The sequence below is a fragment of the Heterocephalus glaber genome, unplaced genomic scaffold (genome assembly GCF_053883595.1).
Source record: "Heterocephalus glaber isolate CG9 unplaced genomic scaffold, H.glaber_assembly_v1.0 deba00001429, whole genome shotgun sequence".
Lineage (NCBI taxonomy): Eukaryota > Metazoa > Chordata > Mammalia > Rodentia > Bathyergidae > Heterocephalus > Heterocephalus glaber.
Genome location: NW_028258294.1, coordinates 29,796,888 through 29,814,139, shown reverse-complemented (window position 1 = coordinate 29,814,139; position 17,252 = coordinate 29,796,888). Strand labels below are relative to the sequence as shown.

Here is a 17,252-nt window from a genome sequence, read left to right as displayed (position 1 = left end):
GTACTTGAGCTGTGAATCTCAAGATGAATATAAATGAGTGAAATAGTGTGATACAATATTATGTAGGAATAATTCAGTTACAGACGGGAAATGTAGCTAGGGATGACTTCTGTAGGAAATAGAATCCGAACCAAGATTTGAGTGTCTGGTGATTAGGCAACAGGTGAAGGAAAAGTATTTGGGAAGATGTAAGGAACTGTACTAAGTCACTTTTGAGGAGCTGCAGGTCTTCGACATAACTAATGTTTTAGGACAGTGGGAAGAGACATGAGATTGAGCTAGAAAGGTAAAGCAAGCACTCAGTATCATGGGTATCATCTTGACAGTGTTGTAGAAGCTGTGAGGAATTTTAAGTAAGGGAAAAACATCAGATTTGAATTTTATGAATCTCATTCTGCTTGCAGTTTGAAGAAAGGACTTGAGGGAAATGAGCCTGGGACATGGGAGGGCGGTTATTGCATTAGAAGGCAGTTAAAATAATTTAAGAAAAATGAGGTGCTGACCTGCTCGAAAGTCAGTGGCAATGGGGATGAACAAAAATGGTTAATCTTGGTGACATTTACAAGACAGGATCTTTGGGACATGTTGATGGAGAGAGTGAAAGATGAAGGGGAAAAGGGTAAGTGGGCAGCTAGCTCAATGAAATTGAGAATCTAGAGAAAGAGCAGGGTTTTGTAGAAGATTTGTTGGGTTAAATTTAAGATGCCAGTGGTGTATCCAAGTGGACTTGTAGAGGCAGTTGGAGTGTACTAGACTTTTGTAAAAAAAAAAAAAAAAAAAGGGCTGAAAAAGAAAAGCAGAGACCTTGAAATGCAGTTGCTCAAACAAGATAACTTTTGTGTTTACTTTTTTAAATGGTAGTCTAAGCTGACAAGTTTATTCACAGTTTGTGGCCTAGTCACCCTGGTATGGCCTGTGTCAACAGCAGAAGGAGAGCTATTGTAATCTACCTGAAAATTAGTAAGTAAATGAGTCAGTAAATCAGACTGCTGTAATTTCATGAATTTTGGTTAGAGACATGAGTCACTTGAGGGAGAGATGAAGGACAATTCATATTCATAGCACAGCCAGAATATCTGCATTTTTGCCTGTTATCAAAAGTCCCACATCCTACTGGACCATGTGCAGCGGGCTGCATTGTACATACTCCTGAGTATGGGATCTTGTATGATAAAGAACAAGCATGTCTCCCTTTTGGTTTGGAAGGGGGCCACTTACTACATAGACGTCCTTGAAAAGATAGCCCAGAAATACAGTCATTGCCTGTCTTGCAAGACAGTACAGAAATGTGGGAGCCATGGAGAGACCTGTGTTCCTAAGATCTGCAGAATAGCAACATTGGCAATACTTGGTAGCTTGTTAGAAATATGGAATCTTGGCACCCTGGAACTATTGAATCAGAATCTGCATTTTAATGAGATTCACCCTGTGATAATGTATATTCAGTACAGTTTGAGAAGCACTGCTCTAGGGTTTTCGTTTGCATGGCTGAAGCTGGTCTTTCCTCATGACTAGGTTGTAGCTACAGGTTAAGGGCAAAGGGAAGGCATTAAGGAGGCACATCCATTTTTTTTTTAAGACCCAGAAAAGGTGCACATCACTTCTGCTTAAATTCCAGTGGTAAGATATTAGATGTATGTATAGTCACACCTCCTCTGAGGGAACCTGGAATATATAGTCTAGTTGAGTGTCATTACTATGGAAAAAAAGGAAAATGACTTTAGGTGGACAGTTTGTACATCACATTACCCATATACATTTTTGGAGGTTAGGAAAATAATGTGGACCTGAAGTAATAGTATTTAGAAATTGAAGCTAAGGGAATGGATGAGACTGCCAGAGAGTATATGAAGCAGGGTGTCTCAGCCTTGACACCTTCGATATTTTGGATTGGATAAATCTTTGTTGTGGGGAAGATCTGTCCTGTACAATTGTAGGATGTCAGTAGTAACCTTTGCCTCTACTAGATGCCAGAATTCCTTCAATGTGACAACAAAAAATGTCTCAGACACTGTCAAATGTTTTGGGGTAAGGGTAGGGTAGAGTTTCCCTCAGAATAAGAAGGCAGGAGGGAGAAAGTAATAGTATCAGTTATGAGGCCGGGGATTTAGCTCAGTGGTTCCACTGCCTGCCCCACAGCGCAAGGACCTTAGTTCGATCCCTGGTACCAAGAAAAAAAAGTATCAGTTATGTATGGAGTGATCAGAGGGAAAATGAGGTTCCCAAAAAACATAAGGAATGGCAGAGAACTAGGAGGAAAATCGGTAGAGACTAGTATCATGAAACTAAGGGATAAGAATGTTTTAGGAATGGGAAAAAATCTTCAACTGCTCTTCCTCAGACAAAGGTCTACTATCTCGAATCTATAAAGAACTGAAAAAGATCAGACCTCCCAAATTTAAAGACCCAGTCCGAAAATGGGCGTCTGAAATGAACAGACATTTCTCAGACAAAGAAGTAGAAATAGCAAATAAATACATGAAAAAATGTTCAACATCACTGGTCATTCGAGAGATGCAAATGAAAACAGCGTTGAGATTCCACTTCACTCCAGAAAGAATAGCTGCTATCATGAAATCAACCAAATAACAAATGCTGGCGGGGCTGTGGGGTAAGAGTAACCCTGCTCCACTGCTGGTGGGAGTGTAGACTGGTGCGACCATTGTGGAAATCAGTATGGAGATATCTCAAAGAACTAGGACTGGAAGTCCCATTTGACCCCGCTATTCCCCTGCTGGGTATCTTCCCCAAAGAATTAAAAGAATCATACCACAGTGATACATGTGTACCCATGTTCATAGCAGCACAGTTTGTGATAGCTAAAACTTGGAAACAGCCCAAATGCCCATCAACTGGAGACTGGATAAAGAAAATGTGGTTTTTTAATAAAATGGAGTACTACTCAGCCATAAAACATGGGAAATTAGAGACATTTATAGCTAAGTGGATGCACATTGAGGCGATACTCTTAAGTGAAATAAATAGGACTCACATGTATAAATACAGAATAGTTTCTCTGGTGTGAGAAACTGAAAGTGTAAATAAGGACTAAATGTGTAATAGGTAATGTGAAATAGGAAGAAAAGGGGCAAAGGGGAAGGAAGTAGGAGGGCTAGGGGAAAGGATAGAAGGGAATGGGATTAATATGAGAAAATGGAAAAATAGGAACAAAATCTTTGTAAATAGGGAGGACTGGAGGGGTTGAAGGGAGGGCTGGGCAAGGGTGAAAAATAAGAACCAAGAGAAACTATGTAAAGGTGCAAATTTCCAATGATGAATGTCATTATATTGTGTACCTAAAATGTACCAATTATTAGAAGGAATAATCGATAATGTAAAATAGGAAGAAAAGGTCCAAAGGGGTAAGGGTAGTGGGAGGCACAGGGGAAAGGAAAGAAGGGAAAGGAAAAATGATGAGAAATGGAAAAAATGGAAATAAAGTCTTTGTAAATAGGGAAGGGTGGAGGGTGTGAAGGGAGGGCTAGGAATGGGGAAAAAATAAGAACCAAGATGCATTATATAAAGGTACAATTCCCAATGAGAAATGTAATTGTGTTGCATACCTACAATGTACCAATGAAAGAATTTAATTAAAAGAAAAAAAGAATGTTTTAGGAGGAAGGAGAGTAAGCAGCGAGTATTGTTAAATAGTTAAATACTAGTAATATATGCTTTGGACTTAGCAACAAGGAATTGATTGGTATTTTTGCCGAGAACAGTTGGTGAAACGATGGGGCTAGAAACCACAATGAGTTTAGAGTGAGTGAGAGTTGAGAAAGTAAAGACAGTAAGTGTGGATCACTATTTTGAGAAGCTTATTTGTGTAGAGGAGGAGAGAAGTCAGCAGCTGAGAAACAGGATGATTACTTAGGTAGTGGGAATTTTTTTCTTGAAGACAGGAGAGATTTTTAATTTATGTAAATCTGGTGAGAGGAGCCATGAACTAGTAAGTATTCAGTCAGTAAATATTTCATGAATGAAGACTCAAGTAGGGAGAGGTTAAAGTTATAGAAGAGAGGAAATAATTGATGATGTAAAGTCTCTGAAAAGATATTGGGAGGTGGATTCTGCCTCAACATAGGAAAATGATTTTATTAGTTAAAACTGTTCGAACTGTAGACTGAGTTATCATTTGCAATGAGGATACTGTTTACTATTAATCCAAGTAGAGGAACTCTCTGTTGAGAGAAAACAGTTTAAATTAAGAATAAAAATTGAGTATGGTTGTACATATCTGTAATCCCAGCACTCAGGAGGCTAAGGCAGGAGGATTGCTGTGAATTGAAGGCCAGCCTGGACTACATAGTGAGACCCTGTCTTAAAAATCCAAAAAGAGGGGGCCGGGGATTTAGCTCAGTGGTTCCGCTGCCTGCCTCACAAGTGCAAGGGCCCAAGTTCGATCCCCGGTACTAAAATAAAGAAAAAAGAAAAATCCAAAAAGAAAGAAGGAAGGAAGAAAGGATAGAAAGGAGGGAAAGGAAGAAGAAAGAAGGAAAGAGAAAGTAAAGGAAGGAAAGAAGGAAGAAGGAAAGAGAAAGTAAAGAAGGAAGGAAAGAAGGATAAAAAAGAAAGGGATGGAGAAGAAAAAAGCAAGCAAGAAAGGTGACCTGAGGATATTGTGTTGATGGGAATGGGTGTTCTTGCAGGAGAAGGATTTGGACTAAGTAGATCTCTAAAGTCTCTCCTACTACCTTCTGTGATTTTTAATTTCAGACTGAGCTAGCGTGTAAATTTCAACATGAATTATATTGACCTGGTAAAGCTTATTAATGTTTTAGTGGTTAGGTATGGTATAGATTAATAGTACTTATTTTTGATGTATGAATTAGGTCCGCCGGGATCTTCATGTATCGACTGCTGAATTTACAGACTTGAAGCAACAACTGGAAAGAGACTCAGTAGTCCTGAATTTGCTTAAACAGCTACAAGAGGTTAGTCACCTTAGCTTGAACTTTAGTGGTTTCTTATGAGAAAGTTTTTTCCCAGTTGGTCTCATTATTCAGTGTGTATTCTCTGACTAAATGATGTTTTTTTTTTTTAAATTTAAAAAAATAGACAGAAACGACATATAAAATAAAATACCTAATAACTTAGTCTTATCTTTTCAGTTTTCTACTGCTATTGAAGAATATAATTGTGCATTAGCAGAGAAGAAGTATGTCACTGCTGCTCAGCATCTGGAAGAGGTACTAAATGATTTTTCTAAAGCATGACCAATTAGTGCTGTTTCTGTTTTTAGAATACTTTGTGTTCTGTGTATTCTTCATCATTATACAAGCATGTCTTAATTGCTCTGAGTCCAGATGGAATGTTTAACAGTGATTTTGTTTCACTACCAGGCACAGAAATGCTTGAAGTTATTAAAATCAAGAAAGTGTTTTGATTTAAAAATGTTGAAATCGCTCAGCATGGAGCTTACAGTACAGAAACAGAACATACTTTATCATCTTGGAGAAGAGTGGCAGAAGTTGATTGTTTGGAAGTTCCCACCATCAAAAGGTGCTGCTGACCTCAGGTGGACTGCTTTGCTTAATCTGCCTGAACCATTTTGGCCTCTGAATATATTCTAAATATTTTGTATAGGAAGATGAGAAGGTTTCATTTGTTAATCTCCCAAGTCTGTGTTGAGTTTTCATGTTAAACAAAATGCTTTGTTAGGACCAACTTATCTGAGTCCCTAAGCTGTTCCCACTTTACTTTTCTTACATTCCTCTTTATGTCCCCTACCCCAAGAAGGATGATTGGATGGTTGGGGGCCATGTAATAAGGGTATGGTGGAGGAGTGTCTTAGTCACTTTCCTGTCACTGGGACAAAATACGCAAACTTGCAATTTAAAGGAGAGATTTATTTTGGTTCACAGTTTCAGTCCATGATTGGCTGGCTCCAAGGCAGAAATAGAATGGCAGAGGGGCATGCCAGAGGAAAAAGTGTTCAACCATGGCAGCCAGGGGCCAAGGGAGGAGCCAGGGACAAGAATATACCCTTCCAGCTCGTGCCCCCACTGACGTCCCTCAGCCAGGCCCTACCTCCTACTGGCAAGTCAGCTGTAGTTCCCACATGATCCAGTCACCTTCCAAACACAGAGATATTTGGGGAACAGTTTAGATATAAACCATAATAAAATGGTAGCACACTAACCTTCCCCTCCTTTGTGAGAAGGAGCTGTTATCACCAGCCCTAATCCCAGCAGCTTGTCTTGGCTAGAAACCTTTAAAAATCTGTTAAGCCATTCTTTCTCTTGCTGAGGAAAAGAGGCCTGGGTCAGTGGGCCTGTGAGTAGAGGAAAGGTTTGACTCAATTTTTTTTTTTTCAATTTTTGGGGAAAATGTGACAAGATCATGAAACAGAAGTTGCTTTTCAAGATGAAGAAGTAGTATTATGCTGGCCCTCACTTTGATTTACACTGTTTGGCTGTCATTTCCTCTGCCCACCTCTTGGTGTGAGCCCCCTTGATGTGTTTCCTTAGAGTGAAATCTCAGAAGGTGTATGTAAAGGACATGCAACTATATCTGGCATTTGTCCAACACTGGATCTTGAAATTTAGTGTATTTCAAGGGAAACTTCATAGTCTCCCCATACTTCCTTTCCTGTATCCATTTTAACCTACAAATATGTATATTAAATATTTTGAAGGAAATCTAGAACATATTAGATTCTGTTTCCATCTAGACTATAAATTAATAGAGCTGACAGGTATGTTGAACTCTTCATTATAATGTGTTCTACCTGTTAAACTTGTTGGGCAGGCTATTCTCTTGGTAAAAGAACATAAAGAGATGGGGATACAGCTCAGTTTAGAGCACTTGTTTAGCATGTACTAGTAAAACCTGGGTCCAATCCCCAATAACACACATGCACACACACACGAAAAAAAAAGGAACATAGAAGAGGAAGTGGAGGTCTATGAAACTAGGAGTTCATTTTTTATTCCTTGCTTTCATTCAGTGCATACTTATTTAGGCTTATCTTTCTTTTGTACTTAATTTGATTCTTTGGGCATATCACAGTAGTCACTTTCTTTTAAAAATTTATCAAGGGCATGTACGTCCTAATAGTTGGGTGCATTAGAAATACATAGTAATGAAACTACATGTTTAAGAATCTCAGTAGTGAATGGGCTCTGAAATATAGAAGTGGGAGTACCTTGTATTGCTGAAGCAGCTGATTTTTCCCCTCTTTTTCTTAGATACCAGCAGCTTAGAATCCTGCCTGCAAACAGAACTTCATTTATGCACTGAACAATCCCAGAAAGAGGAGAAGACACCTACACCACCCATCAGTTCTGTCCTTTTGGCGTTTTCTATTCTTGGAGAACTACATACTAAGCTTAAATCATTTGGTAAAGCATGCTGCTTTGTTTCATTTATATGAATTCTCAGAAGGTCCAGTGCTAAAGGAATGGTAGAAAAGATTATAAAATATTCTCTAGAAAGTATTAATCATGCTGTTTGGCCTTATGATTCATCAAAGGGAATTGTCGTAAATATTGCTTTTATTATGGATTTGGATCCTTTCTTTGTTCCTTTTTTAAAAAAACTAGTTCCTATTTATTTATTTATAATCTCTAAACGGGGAAATTTCAGTGGGAAAAGGAGCAGTGCATTATATCATGGTATAGGTATTTTGGTTATGAAGTCTGGGGTCCTTTTTTTTTTTTGTGGTATTTAGGATTGAACCCAGAGCCTTTGCACTGACCTACATCTCCAAACCTTTAAAAATTTTTTATTTTGAGACAGGATTACCTTAAGTTGTCCAGGCTGGCCTCAAACTTGCAATCCTTAAAAAAAAAAAAATGGCACTGGGAATTGAACCCAGGGATTTTGCACTGAGCTACATACCCAGCCCTTTTTAAATTTTTTATTTTGAGATAGGGCTTAACTTAGGCACTAAGTTAGTATGTTTCCCCAGACTGGGCTTAAACTTTCAGTCCTCCTGCCTCAGCCTCCCAGAGTGTTGGAATTACTAGGCATGTACCACTATAACTAGCTGAAACTTGCAATCTGCCTTAGTCTTCCAGAGTGCTGGGATTACAGGCTACACTTTGCCCAGCTTCTTCTAGTGTTTTTTGATGAGAGTTCACATGATTTTTCAGGTCAGATGTTGCTGAAGTATATCCTTAGGCCTTTGGCATCCTCCCCATCCCTTCATGCTGTGGTAGAAAGCCAGCCTAAAGCAGTTGTTGTTCGTTTTGAATCTCTGATGACTGACCTGGAACATCCATTACCATCTGAAGCTTTTGCGAAGATCCGACTGGTACTGGAAGTACTCCAGAAACAGCTTCTAGGTTTGTATCCCCAAAGCAGTGCTTTTATGTTTTAGAAGGATATTTTTAAAAGTGAATATTATTTTAAGGTAGAAATCCCCATAATGTGGGTGAAGGAAGGATCTGAAGTAAGTTAATGCCCTGGGAATAAAATAGACCTTACTTCTTGCCTACTTTGGATTTCTTCCCTCCCCTGTATTGGCAAATTGGGTCATGAGAGCTACCCCAGATTCTGTATTTGTAATGTTATTTTAGTTGAATTCTGGGATGTACTTCTCTTGTTGGACTTTCTAATAATATAACATTTTGGGAGTCTTGTATTTTTTATAGGACAAGGAGAAATGAACCCAGTGGTCTTTTACATATTCCACAGGAAAATCTCCATTTGTCTTATAAACTAATTGAATGTTTTTCTGTATATCCTTTTATTGGTACATTTTAGGTATACAATATAATGACATTCAACATTGGAAATTTGGACCCTTACATACTTTCTTGGTTCTTATTTTTTCCCCCTTCCCCTGCCCTCCCTTCAACCCCTCCATCCCTCCCTATTTACCAAGACTTTGTTTCCTTTTTTTCATTTTCTCATATTAATTCCATTCCCTTCTTTCCTTTCCTTTCCTCTACCCCTCCCACTTCCCCTTCCCCTTTTTCCCTTTTCTTCCTATTTCACATTATCTATTATACCTTTTAGTCCTTATTTACACTTTCAGTTTTTCACACTAGAGAAACTATTCAGTATCTACACATGTATGTCCTGTTTATTTCACTTAAGAGTATTGCCTCGATGTGCATCCATTTAGCAATAAATGTCTTTAATTTCTCATTTTTGATGGCTGAGTAGTATTCCATTGTATTAAAAAAACCACATTTTCTTGATTCAGTCTCCAGTTGATGGGTATTTGGGCTGTTTCCAAGTTTTAGCTATTACAAACTGTGCTGCTATGAACATGAGTACACATATATCACTGTGGTATGATTCTTTTAATTCTTTGGGGAAGATACCCAGCAGGGGAATATCTGGGTCAAATGGGACTCCCAGTCCTAGTTCTTTGAGGTATCTCCATACTGATTTCCACAGTGGTTGCACCAGTTAACACTCCCACCAGCAGTGGAGCAGGGTTCCTCTTTCTCCACAGCCCTGCCAGCATTTGTTATTGGTTGATTTCTTGATAGCAGCCATTCTTTCTGGGGTGAGGTGGAATCTCAGCATTGTTTTCATTTGCATCTTTTGAATGACCAGTGATGTTGAACATTTTTTCATATGATAAACTAACTGAATTTAACAGGAAACAAGTTACATTTCAATTGGGCTTATTGGTTAGATCTTTATATATTCATATCAGAAATATAGTTTCTGTGTTGCTTTGAATCAAATTTTTGGATTGTTATACTATTAAAAGTAAAGTTTCTTCTGATGTTTTATTTTAATAATGTTTTTTAATTCCGTTGACTTGCCCTCTTTTTGGTTTTTTTTAATTTGTCTTGTTGAATAGTGCAGCCAACATTCTTGCTCTGGAGAAATAAAAAAAAAATGTTGCTATTCTTTGCAGGTCTACCTGATATTTACATACTGTTATAAATAAATCACATAGCAGGGCATGGTGGTTCATGCCCTTGTAATTCCAGCACTCAGGAAGCTAAGGCAGGAGGCCCATGAATTCAAGGGCAGTCTAACTACATAGTCTTAAAAAAATTTTTTTTCTTTTGTCTTTTTTTGGTACTGGGAATTGAACCTCAGGACCTTGCACTTTCCAGGATGTAGCTGCTAAGCTACATCCCTGGTCCTAATGAATTCCTTATATTATTTGACAGGAGAAGAGAGTTCTAAAGCCTTCTATAAATTGCAGAAATCCAAGGTAGTTTTTCTTGTCCCTAGATTCTTCACTAAGGCAGAAATAGAATTTTATTTGTATTAGATGTAAACAGAGTTGTAAACAAAGCACCTAAGGATTGAAAGGCATCAGAAAGGTGATTAATCCAGTTATCCCTGATGCTTGAATCTTCTCTATCAACTCCATCAGTTGGTCTGATAGCCATCCCTTCTTTGGAAGCAAAACATTTATTGGTACATTTTAGATATACATAATGATAACATTCATCATAGGGAATTTGTACCTGTACATGAGATATCTTGCTTCTTTTTTTCCCAACCCCCCGACCCCTTTTCCTCTCCTTATTTACAGAAGCTTTCTTTCCATTTTTTCCTTGTATTCTCTTTTTTTTTTCTTGTCCCTTCTTTCCTTTCCCCCTCCCCCCTCCCTTGTTCACTTTCTCATTTGAACATTTTCTTCCAGTTTCCCAATACCTGTTACACAGTTTGGTTCTTATTTCCTCTTTTGTTTTCTCATATCAAAGTAACAATGTGATATTTAAACATGTAGTATAATTTCAAGTCAGGGATTGTGATGCCCCCCTGCCTTGCCTTTGTTGCTCAGAACTGCCTTTGCTGTTCCAGGTCTCTTCTAGGTCCAAATGAATTTCAAGATTGTTTTCTCTAATTCTGTGAGATATGCTGTTGGAATTGTGATTGGGATTGCAGTAAATCTGTATAACAATTTTGGAAGTATGGCCATTTTTACGATACTGGTTTTTCCTACCCAAGAACGTGGGATCTTTCCATTTTCTGATATCCTCTTTGATCTCCTTTTTCAGAGTACTGTAGTTTTCAATGTAGAGGTCTTTTACTTCCTTTGTTAAATTGATTCCTAGGCATTTCATTTTTTTGGATGCTATTGTGAAAGGTGTTGTTTTCCTAATTTCTCTCTCAGTGAGTTTATTATTCGTGTACAGGAAGGCTATTGATTTTTTTTTTGGTACTGGGACTCGAACTCAGGACCTTGGTGCAGGCTATTGATTTTTGAGTGCTGACTTTGTATCCAGCTATGCTACTGAATATGGTTATTAAATCTAGAAGTCTTTTGGTGGTGTTTTTGGGGCCTTCATGTAGAGTATCATGTCATTTGCAAATAATGATAATTTAACTTCTTCCTTTCCTATCCTTATTCCTTTTATTTCTTTCTCTTATCTAATTGCTATGGCTGATGTTTCCAGAACTATATTGAATAAGAGTGGTGACAGTGGACATCCTTGTCTTGTTCTTGATTTTAGAGTGAAAGCTTTCAGTTTTTCTCTGCTTAGTATGATGTTGGCTGTTAGTTTGTCTTAGTTGTCTTTATCAGATTGAGATAAAGACCATCTATTCCAACTTTCTGCAGGTTTTTTTTTTTGGTACTGGGGGTTGAACTCGGGACCTTGCGCTTGGGGGGCAGGTGCCAGAACCTTTGAGCTACATCCCCAGCCCTTTCTGCACGGTTTTTATCATGAATGTGTATTGGACTTTGTCAAATGCTTTTTCTGCATCTGTTGAGATGATCTCACGGTTTTTGTCCTTGGCTCCAGCAGTTGGTCAGATAGCCATTCTGAGCACCATTAGTGAGAAGGAACTCGCTTGGTAAAGTGTTCTGTCCTGCCTCAGGGTAACTCTGAGTATCTGGAAGGATTTTGTTTTGTTTTTTAAAACTCATCTCTCCTATCTATACTCAGTGATATAACCAAAATTTCCATTTTGCAAATTTAACTTTTAAGACTAGTTAAAAATTTGTTCAAAATATATTGTCCTGTGATGTCTTTTTTTTTTTTTTGGTACCTGGGATCGAACTTGGGTCCTTGAGCTTACACAGCAGGTGGCGAAACCACTGAGCTAAATCCCTGGCCCTGTAATTTTTTTTATTGATACTAATTTTATTATGTGGAATCATTCAAAACAAATCTTAATTCCTATCTCATGTGATTGATAGATTTGCAGAGTCTTTTCAGTAGCTGTTTTTTCCCATTTTACTACCAATATAAACATCCTTCGTTTTTTCAGTAACATAGTTTTAAGTTCCCCTTATCTTCATTGCCTTGGTGTCTACAGGTTTGGTTTTTTTCTGAAGCCTATCCCTGTCTTGCAGGTGACCTTCTCAGTGTGCCTCACTGTGCATTTTCCCAGTGTGCTGCATCTCTGGTGTCTTCCTCTTCTTATAAGGACATCAGTCATCCAGTTATATTGGGTCAGGGCTCTACTCTTATGACCACATTGAAAGGCCCCATTTCCAAATATGGTCACATTGGAAGCTAGGGTTTCAAAATGTGAATTTTACGGGGAGATAATTACAGTTCAGCCTTTGGCGAGTCTTTATGTGTTTATATGTGCCACACACAGACATCATGTTTGTGCATAATGTAGTATCATTAATGGAACATGAAATACATTACCCTTTTTTTATCTTAGGTCATTTGAATATTTGGCAGGCATTCTTTTTTGTATACAATATGTTTACATTGGGTGCTTGTACCTGTACATGATGTATCTTGGTTCTTATTTTGTCCCTATTACCTGTGCACCCTTCACCCCCTCCACCCTTCCTTATTTACATAGACTTCATATCCATTTTTTTTCTTTTCTCATAATTTTTCCTTTCCCCTTCCCCTCCCACCACCCCTGCCCCTTTGGACGACCTTTTCTTCCTATTTCAAATTATAAAAATATGGAATGCTTCACGAATTTGTGTGTCATCCTTGCTCAGGGGCCATGCTAATCTTCTCTGTATCATTCCAATTTTATTATATATGCTACCGAAGCAGGCACAGGCAGGCATTCTTTTTATTTCAAGAAAATCTTGAATTGAAAAATAACATTGTAATAAATCTTCGTAGAACTCTTGCAGAGTCAACTAATAAGCATTGGGAAAGGACGCAGGACCATTATATTTGTTGTCTTCTGTTTCTTTCAACAGTTCCATAAACCAAGGATAATTTATAGTATATAAACTGAATGATTTACCAACAGTATTCATTACACTTTTCATAGAGTTCATTTCAGAAAAAAAATGCACACACATATCTTGCAGTGGAGTGCAGTAATAAAGGAATCATCAACATCTTGTTTTATAATTTCATTACATCTGGACTTTTCAACCTAACAGCATGGGAACACTTTTGTAATAGGGATGAATTTTTTCATATCTAGTGGAGATCTTCTTTGACAAATGGAAAACATTAAAGAAAAGAAAAAAGTTTGTCACAGTTTTTTTTTAAGGTCATAAATTGACTATTTATTTGTAAATTTGGATGTTCTTTTTTTTTTTGGTACCAGAGATTGAACTCGGGTCCTTACGCTTGCACAGCAGGTGGCGAAACCACTGAGCTAAATCCCCAGCCCTGGATGTTCTTTTTTTTTTTGTGACACTGAGTCTTACTATGTAGTACAGACTGGCCTTCAGTTCACTGTGTAGTCCAGGCTGGCCTCAAACTCGCAGTGATCCTCCTTCCTCAGCCTCCGAAGTGCTAGGATGACAGGTGTGTACTACATGCCCAGCTTGGGCATTCTTTTAGACAGAATGTACCCAAAGTATCATCTGCAGCTGTATTGGTTACAGTACTTTCTTGGTCACTGAGACACAGTACTCACTCATAACTAGTAGAAAGTTTATTTTGGCTCAGTTGGTGGAGGTTCAGTCCATAGTCAGCTGGCTCCAAGGCAGGGTGGCATGGCAGAGGAGAAACAGCTCATGCCAAGGCACCAGAAGCAGAGAGAGGGTTCAAGGGAGGAGGAGGAAGGATAGACCCTTCCAGGCCATGCCTCCAGTGACTGATCTCCAGCCAGGCTTCACCTCCCAAATCACATTTAGCTACATATAAAGTCATCAGTGGACTAACCCACTGATGAGTATCACACCGCTTTTCCTAGTCACCCCCCAAAGCCCCACCTATGAGCACATGAGACTTTAGGGGGACATCTAGATAAAAACCATAGCAACAGCTAAAGAAGGAATTTGCAGTTTTTCAGATACTGAATTAGTTGATCTAAGATGTCAGAAAGACCTTTATGGGGCCGGGGATTTAGCTCAGTGGTGCCGCTGCCTGCGTTGCAAGCGCAAGGACCTGAGTTCGATCCCCAGTACCAAAAAAAAAGGACTGAAATTTAAAAAAAAAAAAAAAAAAAGATCTTTATGAACCGTAAATATTCTATGATGGCTTAATTGAAGATTTTCACATTTAATAAAATGTCTTTTCCTTATAATTTTCTGACAAGATTTCACTGGTAATTACTGGAATAATAGTTTCTTTTGCCATCTTTCCATCTAAGTTTTTATTTTTTTGGTGAATCCATTCATTTCATAGCTGGCCAAAGTAAGAAGGTCAGATCCCGTTAAAATCCCAGTTTTGTTAGACATTTAATTTCAGGAGTCTAATTTTCACAGTATTTTTTGGGAAAGGGAGCATGTCAAATTTACAGTATATTTCCTGAAAATATTTCTTAATATTGTCCACTTTATTGTCTTAAAATTCTTTTATACAATAAGCAAGCAGTTCTTTTGTTTTAGCTCTGTTGTAGCAAATTGTAGTTTGTATTCATCATGATATTTGTAGCATACTTTCTTCCAGACTTTTTTTCCCCTGGAGATTGAACCCAGGGCCTTGTCCACAAGCACTCTACCACTGAGCTTCATCCTCAGCCCTTTTTTATTTTTAAATTTTGAGACAGTTTTGCTGTGTTTTTCAGGCAACTCCTGTCTCAGCCTTCTGAGTAGCCGAAACTACAGATGTTTGCCACTGTGGTCAACCTGATATTTTTCCTTTACTATTTCACTGTTACTATTAGTTTTTGCATCTAACCTTGATTTTTCATCAGTAGTATGCCTTGATTTAAATTTTAAAATTCTGCCCAGTTATTTTCTTAAACTAGAAAAAGAATTATATCATAAACATTTCATTTTAACTACCTATTACAATGTATATATAGATCACTGTAAATTGTGATGTATGCGTAAAGTATTCAAATACACATAATGCTGATACAATAACATATAGAGAAAAAGGTCATTGGAATGAAATTATCCTGTGTACCCTGACTGGATCAGCACTGTGGTAGGTGAAATAGTAGAAATGACTTATATGACTGATGTCTGACAATGCAATAGTAATTGTTAGTGATGCAGCGGTTATATTGAAATATCAAAAAAAAAATAAAGAAATATCCTACCAAAACAATGAAGTTACATTTAACAGAAAGTATTTTACAGTTTCCTTGTTTTGATTTCAAAATTTGTATTTTAAAGTAACCTTATAAAGAGGTGTACCCTTCACCCAGTTTTCCCCAGTGTTAACATCCTGTGCCACTAATGGAGTATCAAAACCAGGAAATTAACACTGGTAAAATTCAGTTTATTCAAATTTCACATGCACTTGTATGTGTGTGTGTGTAGTGTTATCAAGTGTAGATATTTGTAAACATTGCTACAGTTAAGATACACAAATGTTCTATTACCACAAAGCCCCTTGTGCTTTCCCTTTATAACTGTACATCCCTCCTTCCATTTTAAATGTAAATTTAGATTAATTAGAATAAAAATATTAGTGCTTCAGTCACATTATTTTATTGGACAATGCACACCTCAACTTTAGACACTGTAAGATATACACTTTAGACACTGTAAGATAATATTGTCACCTTTTTCTAAGACAACTCTTGGAACTTTCTTTGTAAATTGAAACTAAATTCCAAACAGCCAGTTCCTTTTATGGCTCTTCTTCATTCTGCCTGGCCATTGGTTCTTAACTGTTATTTAATTGATTAAGAGGATATTCTAAATATACTGTCCTCATTGTGCTTGAAAAAAGACATAAGCTAGCTTAGAGAGGAGGCATTAAAATATTCTTTGGTAGATGATATATTACGCTTTAATGTAAAGTATATTTTTGGTATTTTATTTAAGATAAATATTTAGAGCCCATGCAGAGATGAAAAAAGTATGTTTATTCATTGTTTTTTAAAATAAATTTTATTTTATCCCATTCCTCCATTTATTCATTATTAAGCTTTTATTCTAACCTGGTTTCAATGTCAAATGCAGATCTTCTGAGTGCTTGTCATATAATAGGTCAGTAAATTAACAGTAGATGATCACAATGTAGATGGCTTAATACCTTATACAGAACAGGCAGTTACACAGTGCACATGATTCAGTTGAACAGTGAAAATAAAATAATCATAATTCTGTGCCATGCCTTGTCCCACACAGTCAGTTGTTGGGATAGCTGTAGAATTATCTGTGCTGTTTTCTTTCCCATCACCTCCAAACTGAAAAATTCTAGAAAACTAGGGGATTTAAGAATATATCAGAACTGTAAGTGGGTCTTGTTTAAAACTTTTTCTTTTGAATTCAGATTTGCCACTTGACACTGACTTAGAAAATGAAAAAACATCTACAATCATATTGGCTGAGATGCTTGGTGATGTGATCTGGCAGGACTTGTCTGAGTGCCTCATCAAGCACTGTTTGGTTTATTCTATTCCAACAAACAGCAGCAAGCTACACCAATATGAAGAGGTAAAGAGCAGACTATCACAGAAGGTTGTTCATTCTTATTGCTATCTTGTTTATTTCTTGCAGGTCTTTTGTTCTTTAGTTACAACTGTAGAAAAATTACAAATAAGAAATAAAACAGATTCTGTGTAATTTATCTTCTGGCTTCTTGTCTCTCTGGGGAAATATATATATGTATATCTATCTATCTATCTATCTATATCTATGTCTTTTTTTTTTTTTGGTACCGGGAATTGAACACAGGACCTTGTGCTTGTGAGGCAGGCGTTGGCGCCACTAAGCTAAATCCCCAGCCAGCCCTGTTTTGTTTTGTTTTTTGAGACAGAGTCTCATTTTGTAGTTCAGGCTGGCTCTGAACTCACTGGGTAGCCCAGTCTGGCCTTGAACTTGTGATCCTCCTGTCTCAGCCTCTCAAGTGCTGAGATTATAGGTATGCACCACCATGCCTGGCTGCAAAGTATATTATTAAGTGTATTTTTTTATTCTTTTATACTTGATCAGCTATAGTGGCTATTATGTGATTTTTTGGCTTAATTTTAGTACTTTCTTGACTACTAAAGTAAGTTTTTTTATTTTAAAATTATTTCACTTTTACCAGAGTCAGCAATTT

At 37.4% G+C, this 17,252-nt stretch overlaps 1 protein-coding gene and 1 non-coding gene across 3 annotated transcripts in view; one reads left to right on the top strand and one right to left on the bottom strand.

Annotated features, from left to right (window-relative positions):
- The window catches only part of Zw10 (zw10 kinetochore protein), a 34,161-nt gene that overhangs the window by 4,247 nt on the left and 12,662 nt on the right, over positions 1 to 17,252 (top strand). Inside the window, exons 3-8 of one of the 2 annotated variants that reach the window (XM_004856609.3) lie at positions 4,830 to 4,931; positions 5,109 to 5,186; positions 5,340 to 5,499; positions 7,188 to 7,340; positions 8,094 to 8,285; positions 16,482 to 16,645. In XM_004856609.3, the coding sequence (XP_004856666.2) occupies positions 4,830 to 4,931; positions 5,109 to 5,186; positions 5,340 to 5,499; positions 7,188 to 7,340; positions 8,094 to 8,285; positions 16,482 to 16,645 (849 nt within the window). The remainder of the gene's footprint in view (positions 1 to 4,829; positions 4,932 to 5,108; positions 5,187 to 5,339; positions 5,500 to 7,187; positions 7,341 to 8,093; positions 8,286 to 16,481; positions 16,646 to 17,252) is intronic. The other variant, XM_087212390.1, reaches the window with a different exon arrangement.
- LOC147827926 (U6 spliceosomal RNA) lies at positions 12,794 to 12,900 on the bottom strand. Its single transcript, XR_015451700.1, has one exon. It is a non-coding gene; the product is annotated as a U6 spliceosomal RNA (small nuclear RNA).